This window comes from Heliangelus exortis, chromosome Z (assembly GCF_036169615.1).
Source record: "Heliangelus exortis chromosome Z, bHelExo1.hap1, whole genome shotgun sequence".
Taxonomy (NCBI): Eukaryota; Metazoa; Chordata; class Aves; order Apodiformes; family Trochilidae; genus Heliangelus; species Heliangelus exortis.
The window spans coordinates 12,265,880-12,285,789 of NC_092454.1; the positions used below are offsets into that span (position 1 = coordinate 12,265,880).

Consider the following 19,910-nt stretch of genomic DNA (forward strand, 5'->3'; position numbering starts at 1 on the left):
AGTGATGCCCTGGCCAAGAGGCAACATACATAAACCGGAACACAGGAAGTTCCACCTTAATATGGGGAAAAACTTTCTTGTTATAAGGGTGACAGAACAATGGTACAGGCTGCCTGAGAGGTTGTGGAGTCTCCTTCTCTAGAGACTTTCAGGACCTCTCTGGATGCATTTCTTTGTGACCTGCCCTAGGTGATCCTGCTTTGGCAGGAGGGTTGGACTCAATCTTAAGAAGTCCCTTCCAATCCCTAACATTTAATGATTCTATAATTCTATTTATTATTCTTGTGTCATTATCTGTGACCATCCCATGCAAACATACCCATACCTTGTTCTCAGGATATACTAGCACTGAGAATGGAAATAAAAATTCAACATAGTCAAGCTATTCAAAGTGTAAGAAACTGAACTTACATATTGAATAATTTTCATGCCAGTCACACATGACTACACACAGTTTTGCCAGTGTTGGAAAAAGCAGGAAGGAGACGTTCTAACCATATTGAACATGTATATTCAGCTTTTTAAGATAACTTGAATTAAGAATGATTGCATAATAATTCTAACAGGTCAGTTAGCTCCTGAGCTAACAGTTTAGTACCCTGGTTTTATTGCTTGTGTACAAGTTTAATTCTCAGCATTAACTAGACTAGATAAACACTGTTGTGTGTGTTTTTTGTAACAAAAAAGAAGAAACTGTGCTGGCATGACTGCTGTTCTCACAGGTAAAACACATGCAAAAGAAAGTGGCCAAGGTAAGGACCACAGATCAGCAAAGGAAGTATGCTTCTGGTGAAAATCAAGTGTGTTTGTTTAATAACAATACTTGCCACTATTACAATAATGACCTAGAGTTTTGAAGTGATCATTTCCTCTTTGTACTGTTTGCCACTTTAGAAGGTGTGGATATGGTTGAGAGCTGAGCAGATAAGAGCAATCTCAGAGATCAAAGGAGTCCTTCTCAGGTGGTGAGTGGAGCAGGACTTGATGAGAAGATGGCTAACAACTCTGGCAGCATTCCCATAGTGGGAGGGTAGGCAGAGGCTCACCAACTCACTTGCCAGGACAATTTGTAGACAAAGTGCACAGATTTCCTTGCACAGGTGAAGGCAACTGCAATCTTTCTGGTGAGATAGTGAAGTGGTTTGCCATCAGCTTGCCAGAAGGCTCAAAAAAAGGACACTCTGTAGGTTCAGCTTCTAGTACGGGCGTCTGGCCTACACAGACAAGAGGCTTCTGGAGCACATCCAGTGGAGTACCTTGGGGCAGCTATAAAAGTCCAGTTGAGGTTTCCTAACCTCTAAGTTTCTATGTAACCAACCACTACACTAGTCATTAATTTGGAGTGTTAAACAAGAAGTGCCCAGCTTTGATTTCTTCTGAAGCAGTCCTTCCTTCGTAGGTGGTCTGAGAAAGGAAACTGGACACATTGGCAATCTTTGGAGGGAACTTGGGATGAGTCCAGAGGAGGGCCACAATGATGAGGAAAGAGCTGGAGCACCTCTTTTATGAAGACAGGCTGAGGGCTGGGGTTGTTCAGCCTGGAGAAGGCTCCAGGACTACTGTAAGGTCTCTACAAGGGGGAGAAGGGGCTAATGGAAAGCTAGAGAGGGACTGTTGACAAGGACATGTACTCGTAGGAGAAGGAGTAAGAGCTTTAAATTGGTAGAGGGTAGGTTTAGATTGGATATTAAGGAAAAATTCTTACATGTGAGGATGGAGAGACATTGACACAGGTTGCTCAGGGAAGCTGTGAATTCCCTATCCCTGGAAGCGTTCAAAGCCAGGTTGGATGGGGCTTCAAGCAACCTGGTCTAGTGGGAGGTTTCATGCCCAACCCCCAGGAGGGTTGGAACGAGATGCTCTTCGAGGTCCCGTCCTACCCAAACCATTCTGCAATTCTACAACTGCTCGCGTGCAGCGAAGCATCTGTGCTCCTTGCAGAGCTCGATGTAATTTTTTTTTTTTTTTTGCCCCTTCTCACCGTTTCTCTCGAGGACACCAGGAGGCCTATAGAGGCAGCAGTCACACGACACCCACCTCCCCACACACCCCTCCACACGCTCCTCCGGCACAGGACGAACGGATTTGAGTGAGTGTGCCTAAGAGTATGGGGGGGGAGCTCCTTCAGCCCCCTCCCTCTTCCCGCCCCTCCCCTTCCTCAGGGTTGGGGGGGGGGGGAGAGGGAGGGGGCGGGAGAGGGGAGAAGTGGGGGCCGCAGCCCCACTGAGTCACGTGGCCGCTGGGTGATGTCACGCCCCCCCGCAACCCCCCACCCCTCCTCGCCCTTCCCGCCCTATCCGGGCCAAGCGGCCGAGTGTCCCGGTGAGCGCGCTCCGCCCCTTCATCCAGCGGCGGGGATCGGCTCGGTGCGGGGAGGCGGCGGCGGCGGCGGCGGCGGCGGCGGCGGCGGCGGCGGCGGCGGCGGGCGGGCGGGCGGGCGGGCGGTAGGTAGATAGGTAGAGGAGGTGGCGGTGGTGGCGGAACGCGGCTCTTTTATGAGGTGAGCGGGGCTGAGGCGTGGGGCGGTGGGGTGGGCGGGTTGCGTGCGCGCCAGCACGGCGGCGGGCTGCTGTGAATAAGGGCTTTGTGTGCGGCGCTCACCTGCCCCTCCGCCGCCCAGCGCGGGGGGTTGTTGCCGCCGTTGCCGGACGGCGCTTTCCCGGTGGAGCCTGAGGTGAGATACTGTCTGCGCGGAGCGACAAGGCGGGGGGAGGAAGGAAACTTCTCCCTTCGCTTACCCCGTCGCTGACGGAGAGCCCCGTTTCCCCGGTGTGGGGGAGTGGAGAGCACCGGGGTGTTTGTGTTGGGGAGGGGAGGGGGGGGGTTGAGGTGAAGGGTGTGTGGGCAGCCTGTGACTCGCTGCCGCTTGTCTGTTTATTTACTTTATTGATAGTTTTATCGTTTTCCCCTCTCCCCTCTGTGCGTGGCGGGGAGTGACAGCTGCCTGCCGCGGTGAGCGGCACCTCGGTGCCGCTTCACCCCCCGGTCCAGCCCGGCCCACCCGTCGGTGGATCTCCGCGGGTCCCTCAGCCCTGAGCGGAGCCGCGGGAACCGCCCGGTCCCTTACGGCACGGGCCCGCCTGATTTCTGCGGCGCTCCTCACCCCCTCTCTCGGGATGCCCTGGAAGAAGTCAGACTCGCCTGCGGGGGGACACCTCTGGTTACCTCTCTCCGGTAAAAGAGGTGGTCCCGGAGGCGGCCTTGTCTCAGTGCCTATGAGGAGCGGTTTCTCTCTGGAGTTTTAGGGCAAAGGTGGGGGTTGGCTCTCCCGGGGGACAGCGGCCGGGCCGGGTTCCGTGAGGTCCCCCCCACACAGCTGCCGGGCGCGTCTCCTCCTGGGTCTGCGCCTTCCCCTGGGAGGGGAGTTGGAAGAGCAAGGCTTTCTGTAGCTGTTGGAGAGAAAATGAAGTAGTCTGCTTTATGAATCGGATCCAGTTTGTCCAGAAACCCGTGCTTGTAACTTCTAACAGCGCACGCCAAAGATTTTGGTTTCTCTTGCACAGTTTTTGGCAGCACAAGCCTTCCGCAGTTTGCCGCTGCCACTTGTGACATTCTTAAATTTCCCCCTGTGAAAAGACCAGTTAAATTCTGCTTTATCAGCATTGCAGGATCTTGACAAATTTTGCCGTTTGTTTCTATAGTGACTGAGAGCGTGCTTATTAAAGAACTGATGTAGAACACTTGTAGGCTTAGAGACGAGACTGCTATTTTGGTAGAAGCTGTAGTCTTTGCTTTTTATTTTTTTTAAATGTTTTTCTTTGTCACTGTGAGTTGCAGCTGAGTGTGTGTTTAAAGAAGAATCAAATGATGGAAAACGCATCACTAGAAAAGCCCTCTGAGGCAACTAGGAGTAAATTAATTTAGTAAATACCTGTCAGTGGCCTCTTGTCTTGGGATGCTCCTGGAAGGCTGTCAATGAGACTTTGTTTACTAATAGAAGAATTGCATAATAGCCACACAAACCAGAGACAACGAGCATTTGAGTAGAATGAAGCTGATGTGAGGTCAGCATTCTCTTGAGCTGAAGCTAAGCTACGTGTCAGTAAGTCACTATGAAATAGCAGACATCTGTCCTTCCAGTCTTCGAAAGTATCAGTCCTGTGCTAGTCTCTTCCTTTTCTAGGACTGTTAGCATATGCTAGCAAAGCAGTAAAATGCAGCCTCCTCCCCTTTTCTTCACCTGAGCCAAGACATGGCTGACATTAAGTGTGGAGAAGAGTTTAGGCAAGAAGTTACTGGTCTCATGAAGTGGCTTAAGCATTTCACAAGAAGAATTCACTGGTTTGCCTCATCTATTTTTATTCTTTTTGTATGCTCCCCACTATGTTATTTTTTTTCTCACACTCTTTGATAAGGAGGTTATGCATCTTTTGAGCAGTGCCTGCAGAAACGTGAAAGATAAGTTCTTGTGTGAGATGTTGACAGTTTCTAAATCCCACTGCAACAATGCCTTAATTACATTCCTTTTAAGGGCTGAATGTAGGCTAGTTCTTTTTGCACAGGGATAATGCATGAAATAACTAGCAAGAAAAAGAAGGTAAACGGAGAACAAATCAGTTCAAAGTTTTAGTGCCTTGCTTAGTTGCAGAGGTAGTAGACAACTGAAAATCTCAAGGTGGGAACATAGCAATCTGTGGCATCTTGCAGAGTAACCGATTTGAGTAACCAGCTCTTCTGCTGTGTCCATACTTTCCTCATGCCTGAGTAGCCTGTTCCCTTGCCTGCATTCCTTGGAGTTGTTGTCTAGGTGCTTGTGAATTCACAAACATGGTAGCTGTGCATTCGAGGTAGCTTGTGGCTTGTTTTCAGAGTTGTCAGTCCTTGCTGCTCCTTACATTTTGAGAGTCATCTAATAATACGTTTTTAGAATATAGAGGAAGTAGTGCAAATAAATAACTGTAATTTAGGGAATACATTAGAGCAGAGCTCATCACTGTCACATTGCCAGAGACAAATATGAGTCTAGTGAACTGTGGAAGCAGCTGAGGATCTTCACTGGCACTTAGAACTAGCTACCAGTTTAGGTACTTGCTTGAGACTGCTGAGATGGAAGTAAACAGTGAAAGCATCCTTCCCTTGTGTTGACATCCGGAAGAGAATGGCCAGTAACACCCAGAGGTGATGGTGGTAATTAATATGCTAACTTGATACAGCCTCTGGAGGATGTACTTGTATGTAATGGCATTTGCCTAGAAGTGTTGGATCTTGACTCAAGTCCTTCCTCTAAAGGCAGATCTTGCATTGTAGATGAGTGCAGTAGTAATGTCCATATATTTTCTAAAGCTGCCACGGTCATCTTTTGCTTTTGGTTCTAGAAGACATTGGTGGTATTCAAAATACTGTAAACCAAGATGTGTGGTGTTTTTTCACCTGACTCTCTAAAGTGGACAGCCAAAGAGCCAAGTTTCTTCAGACACTGCAAGAGAATAAGAGTTAGTGTGCTGGTATGTGTATGTAACTTCAGTATTAAACTGTAACCTCAGCATCTGAGGATGTTGCTCATAACAGCATCTGAATTCCTATACTTTTTTTGAAGGGTGGAGACACACCCGACTCTTTTTCCAGTTTTGAGTAACGTTTTAAGTGTTACTGCATTTTCATCAGCTAAAATATTTTCCCTAATCAAGAACATGGAAGCTGACAGGAGGAATTGTATTGTCAGCACAGTCTCTGCGAATATTTCGAGACTGCAGGAGTTTTTAGTAGAATACCTTTTCAAGACCTTTCAAAGGGTAAGGGCAGAGTTGCTGAGAGTGGGGCTTGGCAAATATCTTAGGAAATTCAAAATATCAATTTAATTTTCCTAACTCCTGCCCTAATGAGTGACTGTTCTGCCTTCGGATATTTCAGACTATTTATCCATAAGGACACCGATATGTCTTTTATTTGATTTCATGCTTCATCTGAAGATCATCTAGTTGAATGGTTGATACCTAATGTTAGGAAGGGAGTAAGTATAAAGAAGTAGAAGCTGTTGTTATTCGTGTGGAATTTGCACTTAAGAACTGGTATTTCACAAGCGGGACTCTGTCATTTTTCTTTCTATTTGTAGCTGGTTGCTTCAGTTCCAGTCCAGCCCTGTTGGATCAAGTGTGGAACATGAAAAAGTCTTCAGGACTGTGGCATATCTTATATGTGATCAAACCAGAGAATATGGTCTCAAAATTTTGGGGCTTGCAAAGGGAGGCCTTTTTAGTTTAAGAGACAAGGAAACTGAAAGCAAAGAAAGACAGTGTCTTTCAAATGTCCCAGTTCATGGGGCAAGTCTTGTCTCTTTTACTGTGCTCTTCAATGAGCTTGATGTGTGTTGACAGACACTTCCAGATAAAAGAAATGGGGTAAGAGCAGAATAAAGTTGTATATATTGAGTGACTAACAAACTTGCCCGGATTTTACATGAGCGAGGATTTTGCCTGGTGTGCTGGCAAGTATGCCAAGCAAACAGATTAGGGTGTGATATTTTGATTTTTCTCTAACCTTCACTTGTAATTCACTACGTCCAAGGGCTGCCTGATGCAAGCTGTCTCCATGCTGTCTATAACTGATATCGAAAATGCAGATAACAAACTGTGCAGATCCCCACACTGACAGCCTTGCTTGGGTTTGTACTGGTTGTGTAGCATCCACACAGCCCAACTGCTTCATCTGAATCCATTAAAAATGAAGCTTAACATTTGCAGATTCTGAATATCAGAAGGAAATGTAGGAGTAAAGTTCATGCAAAGCACTTTGGAGGGAGGAGTGATAGCTGTATTTTTGTTAGTGATGTAGTATCTATGGAGCTTTAACTTTGGGGCTAAATTGCTTAAATTTGTACAGGTCAGCACATCCTTACCAGTGATTTGTGAAGAGAGACAGGAATTGTGCTAAGTTACCCAAGGCCCTTGCTATCTCTGATGTCTAATTCTGTTTAGAGTGGGATTAGCTGTACATAAATCACTCTCACTCTAGAGTAGTGCTTGGGCTTCTTGGTACATTTTTCAGTGTGTTTTCATTAGTAAGTAACAGTAGACTAACCAAGCCAAGATTTATTTGTCCTTATAGGTGGCGTTAAGTTTAGAAAAATGCTTTTCCATTAGACTCTTCCTATGATAAGGATGGGTTACTCAAGATGGAAAAACTGACCTGTGCTGATAAGGAGTGGGGAAATATTCCCATTGCTTTTGATCACATACATGCTTTGCTTTCCTCTGAGAAATAGAATATACATTTCTGTATAAACAAAGACACTGGGCAATGGTTTAGTGCCTTCAGGTGATCCTGTGGTTTTGGCAGTGCTAAGCAGCAGGTTGGGTTTGCACATGTTCCTCATATTGGATAGCAGGTCAGGAGAGCTCAGGCATGTGAAGTGTTTGAATAGTTGGTTGCTGAAAGTGGCAGCAGAAGAGATGCTAGCAGTGTGGATGCCTCTGGCTACTCTATAGTGTTGGTTGCCACAAAGGCTTATCCTTTTGGGTCAGAGTAAGACTTGTGAGTTAGAAGGTGATCATCCAGAGAATAAATGCTCATGTTGTACTTTGGGTGGGAGATGATGCTTCTAGGGCCCCTTTTCTCCTGTGAGTGGAGGTGTTTTCATACAAAGGAGGTATAAGTGTATGGTGGCAATGTTTTTTTTTTTTTGTTTGTTTGTTTGTTTGTTTGTTTTTGTTTTGGTTTGGTTTTTTTTGTTTTGTTTTTGTTTTTGTTGTTTTGTTTCCTTCTCCCCTCCCCTCTCTCCCCCTTTATGTTCCAGGTCTTCCTTGGAGTCTCTAGTTCTTTTATTTAACCTCACAAGTTAGGAAAAAAAAAATCAAGTATTTTTGGGAGGGTAAGGGGAAACTAGATGACCTGAATGTACTTTGCTGCAGAAGACCACTGTCTGAGATGAAGGCTTCTCAGAGTGTTCTGAAAGAGGTGAGAGATTGTTGACACCTAAACTAATTAACTTAAGCACTTGTCAGTAAAGCATAGCTGAGATGAGAAAGATGACTAGATGTTTAGTTTTAGAGCTAATGATTAAAAGCATAGGACCAGTATCAGCTCTTGGGAACCCCTGGAGTTAAGCAGTTCTTTACTGCTAACTTGCTGCAGCTACAAGATGACAGCACTCAGTATTTATTACCACATTTGTTCTGAAAGCTGAGAAATGCCACCATTAGTAGAAATGGCTTCTTGTTAATACCTGTGACTCACTGCAGAAATACTTCTTTGAAGTGACTTGATTGTCCCTCATGAATTTCTAGTAGTTGTTTCCTATCTTGTGAAATAGGAATGTATTACTGGTGCGTCTTTCATCCCCCCTCTGGCAAATGAGCAGTCACCATAAAGCTTTGCTTAATTAGGATACTGACCGATTTTTGCATCTGTTCCAATAATTACGCCCTTTGAGAGGTCACTTCCTCCTTCAACCTGTGCCAGGAAAAGATAGCCCTTGCCATTTCATGGATTTTTTTATCTTTACAGTGAAGGATTATGGGCATAGTAATGCACAAGCTGTAATCTTAATGTTTGTGTTTGACTGTCTCTTATGGAAGAAGTACAGATGTGACACATTAAACTGGGGAACGCCATTTTTGTATGCTTGTGCATGCTTTTTTAATTATGCTGAAGACTTGAGTTTCACATTCAGTGTACAAAATGCACTTACGCAATAGGTGAAGTATCCTGTGGGAAAAATAAGTTGGCTTCTGACAGAAACAGAGCTCATCTCCCATCTTCCTTCCTCAAGATAGGGAAAAGTAGCATAGGGAAAGGGTGCCTGCAAAACTTGTCAATTAAACTATATTACAGGTCCCTTATGGAAGAGGGTCCAGCTTTGCAGCTGTTCTGTGCATCTGCCTACAAGGAGTTGTCATCTCCCCTGTAGTTTTGTAGTTGAGTATTTTATCTTCCATGGGAGCTGTGACAAATATTTCGTTCATGGGAGCCAAAAAAGCTAAGGGAGTGGGAAGGGGAAAGGCATTCTATAGCAGACAATTATTTGGCAATCTGTATGTGGAGAAGGATTTCTTGTTTTTCAGTTCCCCATGCAAAGGACTTATTTATGTTTTATTAACTGGCCCAATTAAACTGTTACCTTCTTAGTCAAATAGGTATAACTTTTTAAATCAGAAGTCTTGTTAAGTTTTAGGTTTGGTGGGATATTGTATGATCTTTCTTAGCTTTTGAATTGCCTTTAAATTGTAACTTTGGGGTTTTTTTCCCTCAGAAGTTTAAAAAATAGGGTTTGGGGTTTTGTCCTTCATTTTCTTCCTCTTGCTTTCTTATTTTGCTGGTATGGTGTGTAGAGAAGGCCAGATAAGTGTATTGGTATTTGTTTGCCTATACCCTGGCATTTCTGGTCTCTGCAGTGCTCAACATCCTTGGTGTTGCTTGAGAATAATTTAGGAGATTACTGGGCTCTTGCTGATGTTCCAGTACAGGTTAAGACATCTGTTGTGCAATTGAAACACTTTCTCCAAGGTCTAAGTAGATGTATCAGGAATAAAGTGTCTCTTAGAGTGACCTGAAATAATTCCTTCTTTTTCATTGTTCAAAACCTGATTAAATAAATATTTTTTGTTGGTTTTTTTTGTTACCGTTCTACAAATACCCCATCCAGCCCAGAAAAAAAGCTAAGAAAATGTCACTTAAGCCAGGGGATGAAAAGTTTCTGCACTTTTTTTCTCATTGCATTTCTCATTGCATAGAGATTTAAACGAAATGCCACAAGTCCATTGTCCCTGAGATACAAAGCAAGAACTTTGAATGAAACCCCTCTTCATATACCTGAAAGCTGTCAGGGATCTAATAGGACTTCAAAGTGACTGCTTAATTAGACTTAGCACCATTTAATTAGATATAATGATACTTTAACAGCTTACTGAATTGCCCCATCAGATTACCTACTGAAGGTGTGTATTGTGTGGGAAATGTGTTTGTGTGTATCTAGTGAGATTTTTATTGTTTGGCTGTTTTTTGTTTTTTTTTTTAAAGACCTATACTTGTGTTTGTCTTAAATGTCCATCGGATAAATATGGGGTTAAACCAAATGACATACTAACTTAGCACTAAGCACTGTTCCTGAATGGTATTAAGTGTTATTTTGTGGAAGCATTCTTACACATTCTACCAAGTGTATACTATGTAGCTGTATTTTAAAACTCAGAGTGATCATGTAGAAACATGACGACTTGCTTCATAATATTAAAAGATTTTCTTTTACGAAGCAGTTGAATCTCACCTTGCTTATCAAACAGTAATCTACTGTTTCTGAAGCGTGATGTGAAACATTAGTGACCCTGCATGACCTATTTGAATTTATGCTCCAGCCCTCATTTTAGTTATTTATCTGTCTAGATCTGTAATGTTTTTTTCTCCTTTTTTTTTTTCTAGGGTGGAGGGAGGAAGTTTATACAGCTGAACATCCTTTATTTTAAACTGTTCCTTCAGAAGGAATTTGTGTAGCAACTAGAGCTTGTAGATGAGAGGGGCTGGCTATTCTACTGACCATATTGTGAAGCTAGAAATTTGGAACATTTTTGTATTGGTGGTTTTGCCCAGTCCAGATGTGTGTTGCTTTTTCACTGTTTTTCTTCTCTTGGAGAAAAACGCACTGCCATACTGCCTGAACATGCTGTTTGTGTTACATTTGCCTTGGATTAGTAGTATGTGGAGCTTTTTTTCAGGAAACTTCCCCTAAGCACTGGCTCCCTTGTTCCCCTGTGAGAGCCTGCAGCTTGTCTGTAATGTTAGGTGTCTGTGTTGTGTATCTGCTGCTTTCTTTCACTTGAAAGGGAGGAAGGGGTAACATGGCTGTTAGTGATAATGCACTGTCAAGCTGAGAACAGCTATGACTCCAAGAATACACCCTTCTTATGCTGAAGAACATAAAATTCTTCTAAGGATGATCTCTGTTCTTCCATATGTTGTGTATTGCTGTGTCACGCATGGTTAAAGTAAAATTTTGAATTTGATTAATGGTTAGACTTGTATTGTAAATACAATAGTGGTGCTATGCAGTGCAGGCCCATGGCTGTAGGACAGTGAAATTTTAATGAATTGTTTTGCCTCCTGATTTCTGCTCTCCCCACTTTACAAGTGGCTGCCCTGATGATAGTGTTAAAATAGGCAGTGCGCACAGAAAGCTGCTATGTGTATGAACATGACCTCACTATTTTGAGAGTGGCTAGTGTACCATAATACTTGACTTTTTGGTAAGATTTACTGTATTATTCTGTAGTCAGACTTAGTCTTGCTTTCAAGTTTGGAGGAAAAGAAAGTTTCTCTTAGCTGGCTGTTAATCTTTTTTAGAGCTTGAGGGCTAAATCCTCAAAGGGTGATCCAGGTATGCAAATTTTAATTCAGATATGTCTGCCAGTGAACTGAATGGTATTGAGTTGCAATCTTATTTTTCTTTTTCTTTTGTTTAGATATTGAAGAAGAATATAAATCTCAAAGGTCTGGAAGATTGAATGTGATCATCATGAAAAGCTTAAAAGCAAAGTTCAGGAAGAGTGACGTAAGTATTTCTGCTCAGTTTGACTGCTGGTTTCCATGCTGGAAACACATTCTTCACTCCCACCTTGATAAGGTTGTAGGTTAATGAGTTACAGAGAAGAACAACTTTTTCCAAGTGCACAGGCAAGAGCTGAGCATGATACGGACTAGGCTGTTACTATTTGGAGTGCAATTACCTCTTATCCATATTAATGGTATTTCACTACCTTGTGCCTTCTAGCTGAATCATGCGTGTGTGTGGGGTCTGTAGAGGTTCCGTGAGCTTGTGCTGGTGCTGAGATTGAAACTTTGTTCCAGGTATAGGATTAAGTCTACTAAGGACTTTACTACCCAATCATATTTCTGTTTAATACCATTCTTATCGGTGTGTTGTTTGAACACTTAAGGAAAGGTCTCCTCAGTCTGTGGCAGGGTTTCTTTGTCAGCAAGATTATGGGAACCAGTTGTGCAATTGGAGTGGCTGTGGCTTATCCGTTGTAGTGTGACAGTAGAGGTGGATGTGAGGCTTGAGCAGCAAGGATGGCAGGCATAAATGTGAGGGTCTCACAGCAGACTCTCCAGAACTGCATTTAGAGAGACATTAGCCTACGCACCAATATACTGGGTCTTGGTAGTAGTGGTAGTACCAGTGGAGAGCAACTCTGGAGCATTCTTCCCTTGGAGCAGTGGAACTGCTCTAGTCTAGTTCTGTTTTTGCATTTTCCTACTGCTACTCCTTCCAGCTTGTTGTCATGCAGTAATGATAAAGTTTATCTGATAGTACAGTGAGCAGTCAGTGAAAAAGGTGACTTTGTCTACTGACTTTCCAGATTTTATGTGGAATTTATAGCAAATCTCCATGATCTGTGAAGAATGTACTGTTGAATCCTTCATCCTAAATTTGTATGTTGTTTTCCAAGAAGTGGTATTGTTTGTCATGGCTGGATTCCTAAGGTGTGCTGGAGCAGCCATGTTTGAAGATGTATTAGGTTTGAAAATGGAGCTTCTTCAGAAGTTTTGATGTTTAGGAATAAAATTACTGCAGTTAGGAGTGGTAGAGGCTGTGCTTAATGTAAAGATAGTCTCATGGCACGCTATTGGAGTTCTGTCTTTGACCATCTTGTAATGCACTTCAGTAACTGGGAAGAAGGTAGAGATGTTGTCGTGGTGTAATCTGCAAATGTGCTGTTTTCTGCTTAAAAAGTCTGAGCTACCTGTTAATATCCAATGCAGCTTCTATATTGGTTTCCTAGCAGCAGTACTGGTAGATGCTTCTGCAGTTTAGCGAGAGCTCTTTCTAAACGACTACCTCTATGAACAAACAAAATACAGCCAACCTTTGGGAGCAGAGGGAAACACTTCTAACTGTTTTGCAGTATTTGGCTATTGCTAGTCACCAGACTGATTCAGCTAGTGTCTTGTGCCATTTCACAACAAATAAACATGTCACAAGTCTCTTTTTTTTCATTGAGATGAGTATGTCATTCAGTTTAGTAGTGCAAGAATTTTGTGCTTGGACACTGCAAAGAGTAGCAGCAGTTGCTATTTCCAGTTCACCTATAGCAGTAAAACATTCTGTAGGCATCTGCTTGAGTAATGAGAACAGTCCTTTGGCTAATACATGAACACACATGGTATTCTGGAAGTTAGGTGTGCCTGTGGGTTGGGATGACTTCATTCACACTTTTATGCTAGTTGGCTGGGGTGCTGCTCTAGAGCAAAGGCTAACTGACATGTGATGCAACTAGATCCTGCTGCAGCTAGTCCACCCACTGTTATAAATTGCACTGGTTCACTTATTTCTTACTTATCTTTAATAACTTGCTCATTCCTCTCCCACAAATCCAAGTGGAGTCTGAAATTCCCTGTTGTTTTGCTACTACTGCTGTCTACTTGCTGGAGACAAAGTTGACCACAATGGATTTTTTAGATACCTAAAATTTAGATACACAGATCTAAGCACAGTAGTATAAATCCATGACAGTCTGGTTTCCTCTGTTTTGAAGCCAAACACTTAAGGGCATAATTCAGAACAGCTAACAGGCGTGTCCTATATTTTGTGCACGATAAGCAAGGAAAATTATCTTTCTCTTTAGTTTACAGAAGCTGCCCTTAGCTATAATTTGTGAGGAGGGGGGAGAGGTGTTTTTAATTTGAATTAGTCTTATTTGTTTCTCAGTTTGTAAGATGTAACTGCTTTGGGACTGTGGATAAGAGTAAAGTCAGCAGGGATGGAGGGACTCTTTCTTATACCATCTCCCACCACCTTCCTTCTGGAGGAAATCTTTAATGTCTTGTTTTATAGAACTGAAGGAGTCTTAGGGGAAGAAATATACCCTTCTCTTTAGTCTCACGGCTCGTATAAAGACATAGAAAGAAGGGCAAGAGTAGTGTTAAACCTAGGTGTGTGTGAGAAACCAGAGTGACACAGACACTTCTCCAGGAGTAAGGCAGATAACATAAAACTGTATGCTGGAATGAAGACTGGTGTATTGCAGCTCTCTAGGCTGTTCCTGTGTGGCTGAATTGAAAGTGGGCACAACTGCTGGTAGTCATGCAGTCTCTGGGTCCCTACTGCAGGGCTTGCTTTGGTGCTCTAGCAGTACCATTCTTGCAGTTGCCAAATGAGATGTCCTTGCTCCCTCTTCTTTCATCTCTGCCTTTCTAGGTGGGGTATCTAACCCTGCAGTGGGTCAGTTCAGGGACATAAAATGATGAAAAATTACTTTGTGAGGTAAGTTTTAACTGGCTGACTGTGTTCTCTCTCCCACTGTAGGGTCAACCCGGAGAGGAATGGTGGATGTAGGAGGAGCAGCAGGACATCCTTTTCTGCAGCTTTTGCTTGGCATAGCTGCATTGTCAAATCATACCCTAGACTATGGGCCTGAAAAGCACAGATGTAGGCGTGCCCACAAAGGAGTTGTGGGAATACACAAATAAGGCTTCTAATTCTGATATTTTAGCAGAATTTATATAGCCCAGAGCTGAGAGATGAGAGTTTGACTTTTCTTAGATGGGAGAGTGACATCTTGCTTCGTGCTTTTGCTGCTCAGCAGCACTGTACCTCAGCTGATTTCACTCTGCGTATGTGCAGACAGCTCCATTAACTGGAGAATCCTTTTTCTTTGACAAACTTCACTGCTGTGAAATCCTTCCTGTGGGTGACTGTTGCCATGTGAAGATGTATCTTTGGATAGGAGAAATGAGATTTATCACCTTATGACAAATAGGTATTGCCAAAATGAGATGTCTAGTTCCAGGAGGATACTTCTAGTCTAGAAATCTGTGAATTGGATGCCTAGATGGGAGCAAAAGCTGAGTGGGAGCTAGGTGGAAGATGAGCACACATCAAGAACCTGTAGGCAAAACAGTGGAAAGTCCACTGATGTCTTGACAAAACAACTAATCTCTTCTGTCTGAGAAACTTATTTTCTTCACTTTTTCTTCACCTTTTCTCTCTTCATTATCAAACTCAAAACCTACTACTAATAACATGTAAAAGCTAACAGACAAAAAAAGTTACCATTTTAGTGTTGCAAAAGACTATTATATATAACACTTTAAAAGGTTGGTGTGGTAATACTAGGAGCTGTCAAATCACTTCAGAGCTTGCATTTGTTTATGGTCTAGTTTATTCATATGAGGGAGAATGTCTTCACTTACGAAGAGAGAAGTTCTTCATGTTTCTGCTTGGAAACCCAGTGTTTGAAATAATCCAATTAAAACAAAACCAACGCTACTGATGTCTTATTAATATTTGAGATTTGAGTGTTTTCTGTAGTAACCAGTCTGTTTGTGACCTGGCTTTAAAAGCATCTAGAATCAAACAGGCAGATGAGGGCTGAGTTAATTTTCAAATGTGTGGAGATATTAAGCCTGTCTAAACATGTTCTGTATGACAAAATGCTCATCAGCTGTTTTAGGCACCTACACATGTCTAAATATCTATCTCTTTGATGCTAAGATGCTGTAGGAACCTAAGTGATTTTTTAAAGTAGCTTTGTTTTTAACTGTGTTCTTGAGTAGTCTAGAGAAAGCATATTGTGTGAAAGCTGTGATGAGTTGGGTTGTTTTTACTGTCTGACTTTTATCAGGATGAATGACTGTAAAGATTTAGGACCATTTTCTGTAAGTATTGAAGATCAGCTGAAAAACATATTGGAATTTGAAAATGACTAATTTTCTTTGAATTTCTGGATTGTTTACTGGACAAGAGAAAGATTAGAATTGGGATTGTTTTTCAAATGTCTTCAGTTACTAAAATATCTTCAATATTAAAATAATAGCATCTTTAAAAATTGAAAATTTACTGTGCGGTTCAGTAGAAAAACTAGCTATTGTCAGAAGCAAAGCCAAGACAGGCTGGGATTTCCCAATGCTAATTGCCAGCACTAATTTCTGGTATTTCTGGAAATGCCTATTTGTTATACTATCATGTGGGGTTTGGGAAATTTTCAGTTTTTATGAAAGTTTCTAATTTTTGGCCAGTGGTGTAGTCATTGTTCCATAAAGCTCAAAATGATGAAGCACTAAGGGATGTTGTAGTATCAAATATCAGTCTTAATCTAGATGCTGTGCTAATTAAGACTTGGCACTTCTTTTTAATGCCCAAAATTCTAAGTTGAAGGCTCCCATTCAGCAGTTTTTATAGTATGAAATGGTATGAGGGGGGTCTGGAGCAGAAAGGTTGCTGGGATACATTCCATTGAAATCACTGTGTTCCCATGTGCCCTGAACTGAATGTGTGGGAGAACAAAACTTGGGTGGGGCAGCTTTGAAATAATAAAGCAGGATCTCCTTTGAACAACCCTTAAATTCTTTTATCCACTGAAAGCTATAATTGGCCTAAAAGAGAGAATGGGGTTGTTGAAAATTGTATCATCTCCACTCTGTGTAGAGGCACTATTTTTATTTTAGGGTGATTGTGACAAAAAAAGCCCCTGCATACAGAGTTTCCTCTGTTAAAAAATGAAATAGTAATGTTGTTTGGCCACTTTATCCCATTATTTAGAAATGAACCACTGATATTTTATTTTAGTTAGATGTCCTTCTTTTATCAGGTATTGAATTAAATAAGCCTGACACACATCATCATAGCTTCCTCTCAGTTTACTGTGTTCTTCAGTAATAATTTTTCATTCCACTATACAATGTGAGGGGAAGAGTTGATCTCTGGAATGTACAGATTGTTCTCAACCACCTCATCTTGGCAAACAAGGATTTAGCCTTATCTCCTGCTTGAAACAAGTGATGTGACTTCTGCTTTTCTTTTTTTCCATCAGGAGTCAAGGGTCCTACCTCCCACTCTGTTTTCTACTCTGAAGCTGTTTGTCTTCATGCCTTCAGTTCTGGACAGCATAATACTCTGTGCTAGGCACTTTGCTCTCTGAGACAAAGCTTTAATGTGAATGTTTGTGAGTCCTAGAGTATACAGAATGGTTCTCAACTGCTGCCTGTTTCAGTCAGTTCAACATGAACCTATTGCCATCAAGTCGTGTCTTCTCTTTATTATTGGCAGTTGGAATGTACTCAAAGTACTTCTAAAATTGCCTTATTCAAGTGAAATGTCATTCTGGTGCACTTGAGCCCTCAGTGAGGGGTCAGTATCAGCCTGCATGCTGTGTAGGAAGGAAAAGCATAGAACAGTAGAGTCAAAAAATGACTAGATTTGGAAGGGACCTTAAAGATCACCTAGATTCAGGCCTTCTGCTAAGGGCAGGGACACGTACCACTAGATCAGGTTGCTCAAGGACCCATCCAACCTGGCCTTGAACACTTCCAGGGAGGGATCATCCACAACTTCCTTGAGCATCTTCTTTCGGTGTCTTTCTACCCTCATATTGAAGATTTTCCTCCTGATATCTAACCTGCATCACCCTTTTTCAAGTTTTAAACCATTGGCTCTTGTCCTCTCACTACATGCCCCTGCAAAAAGTCCTACTCCAGCTTTCTTGTAGGCCTCTTCCAGGTACTAGAAAGCCACTATAAAGTCACTCTCTCTCCAGGCGGAACAGCCCCAACTTCTTCACCCAGTCTTCACAGGGAAGGTGCTGCAGCCCTCTGGTCATTTTTGTGGCTCTGCTCTGAACAAACATAATGGAGAAGGCAAGTAAAGACCACTAGGGAAGAGCAGGGAAAACCAAAAGGTATGAAAGGGAAGGGAGAGCAGGGATAGCTGAAGCTGTGGGGTAAAAGTAACTATTTTGGTAGCTGATCTGTGGAAAGGAGTTAACTGTGCGCCGGTGGGATGCTTGCTGATGGGCTATCTCTGGATGGGAAAGAACATAGCTTTGGTAGGGTATTTGAGGCTCGGTAACTTGCAGATATTCTAGAAACAACCTACAGCATCTGTGTGGTGGGGCAGAAAGCAAAGGGAGTAGTTTAAATGAGAACTGTACTGTGGTGTTTGGAATTATAGTAGAAGGGCCTGTCTTGGAGTTGGCTTGCTTTAAATAAACACATAGTTACTTTCTAAAACAGGATTATAGCCTGTAGTATTGCAAAGAACGCACTGGTTAGGCTTCTAGACAATCTCAGTCTGTAATAAAATGTCATTGTCAGTTACAAATTCATGATCCCTTTGTTGCTAGTCCCATGTCACAGATTGGGTTGGTCATGGGGAGTTGCAGTTGTAATAATCCAGTCTTCTAGTGTAGTTCCACAGCAAGTACAATGCTATTAAATCTTGTGTTTAAGTCAGTAAAAGCTTTGAGGGTGAGTAAGTGTCAGGTCACACCTGCAGGGCTGACCTTACTCACCCCCTTGCAATTTCTCTGTCTCATCCGTAGCACACTGAGCACCTCTGGGATCAGTCCTACTTTTCACAACTATATTTGTCCCAGAACTACTGCCCTAAGGAAATGACATGCAGTTCCTCCACTGGTTCCTTTTAAACTTCCACCACCACCCATGCTTGTGCCCCAAATGAGGTGAGGAACAGAATCTTCCATTATTATTGGCTCTAGAGTCATATTCTTACTTACACAAAATGACATGGGCTAATAACTCTTCTGTAAAAAGAGGTTTGGGAAAAGTGTCACCTTTTGCCAGGTACAGCTTGCTCAGGCCTGTCAACTTTGTTCTCCCAGACTTCTTGCTTGCTCAGCTATTTAGAGCTGAAGGACAGGTTGGAGACTGTGTGAAAGGAAACATTGATTAGCCACTGGTTGGCCATAAGCACTGTTTTGCCCTGATAGCTCAATCAGTGCTGGGCATGCTGAATGCTTTGCACCTGTGTTCTGATCATACCAGGATGGCTGGTTTTGTCATACTCATGTGATCCTTGATTAAAAGGGATAAATGTGAAATACTTGCAAAGATGAAGAGGAACCCTCCCATGATGAAGTTGTTCTAAATGGAGTTAATCCCTGTAGTGTTACAGTCAGCAGTATTCAAAATCATAGTAGGTAAATGTAGAAGAACAACAATGTGAAGATAGCCACTTAGTTGACTGTTCATTACTAAGTCAAATACTAAAATTAAGCAGCATAAAGTGTGGGTGGGCAGAAAGAAAAAAGGCAAGTAGCCAGACTTGCTACAGACTGGAAAAAGCTAATATTTTTGAATAAATTGGTAACAAGAAAGGAATCTTTGTGTGTAGAAACATGTTTTTTTTGTGTGTCTCTTAAAACACAAGTTCGGAAGCTTGAGTTTGGAAGAATTGGAAAAAACTTTTTTTCACTTATTTATCTCTAGTAAAATTTAAATGTAAAATAGAACAAGTTACAAGTATGATAAATGAACAGTCTCTGGTCTTACTGTAATACATTATATCCTCTCATCTCTTCTGATGCTACTTATGCCTAATGTGAGTTTAATCCACCTGTCAATGTTATCCATTAAAATTCATGTAAAGGAGCAAATTTAGTGAATGGTCTAGTCTTGTATTTGAAGACTGATATCTTGTCTTTACTAAGAAGAAAAACAATTCTTGTGAATAGGTGCTGTCTTAGTACCTAAGGAATATAACACCCATGCATTTTACGTTATTAGAGATTTGAGCCTTTTCATCCTATGCTTGTATTTTGGGAGTCCATGAATGGTAGGAGCACACAAGAAATGTTAAACAGCTAAGCAAGCTGGAGGAGATGTATTTTTTGCGTTAATATATCAATATTTTGTAGAGATGTTCTTCAGGTAGCTGTTTTGATTGTGTGTAGTGCAGGCAAATGCCCAGCATCAGACTTCTGAAATTTCTTTCTGCTTTTGTGCTTGCCACGCTTTCATCTCCTTGGGGTTCATGCCACATCAGTTCTGAAGATCTGTGAAGTATAAGTGTAGGGGAGAATGAGGGTGTCTGTGGCCATTCTTCCCAGGAAATACTATGTGGCATTTAGGGTGAGTTCACAAATCACAGAATTGTTATGGTTGAAAAAGACCTCTGAGATCACAGTGTCCAACTGTTTTCAGAGTTGAACCTCCAGCAGTTAACGGAAAGTACCTTTTCTTCTTCA

At 42.2% G+C, this 19,910-nt stretch overlaps 1 protein-coding gene across 10 annotated transcripts in view; it reads left to right on the forward strand.

Moving 5' to 3' along the window:
* The first annotated feature begins 2,410 nt into the window (after positions 1 to 2,410).
* Positions 2,411 to 19,910, forward strand: part of RAI14 (retinoic acid induced 14) — an 86,071-nt gene continuing 68,571 nt past the window's right edge. For 7 of the 10 annotated variants that reach the window (XM_071732252.1, XM_071732253.1, XM_071732255.1 and 4 more), the window contains exons 1-2: positions 2,455 to 2,500; positions 11,391 to 11,479. In XM_071732252.1, the coding sequence (XP_071588353.1) occupies positions 11,444 to 11,479 (36 nt within the window). In that variant the 5' untranslated portion in view covers positions 2,455 to 2,500; positions 11,391 to 11,443. Of the gene's footprint in view, positions 2,501 to 2,528; positions 2,675 to 11,390; positions 11,480 to 11,653; positions 11,673 to 19,910 lie in introns of those variants that run through there. The other 3 variants (XM_071732250.1, XM_071732251.1, XM_071732254.1) reach the window with 3 other exon arrangements.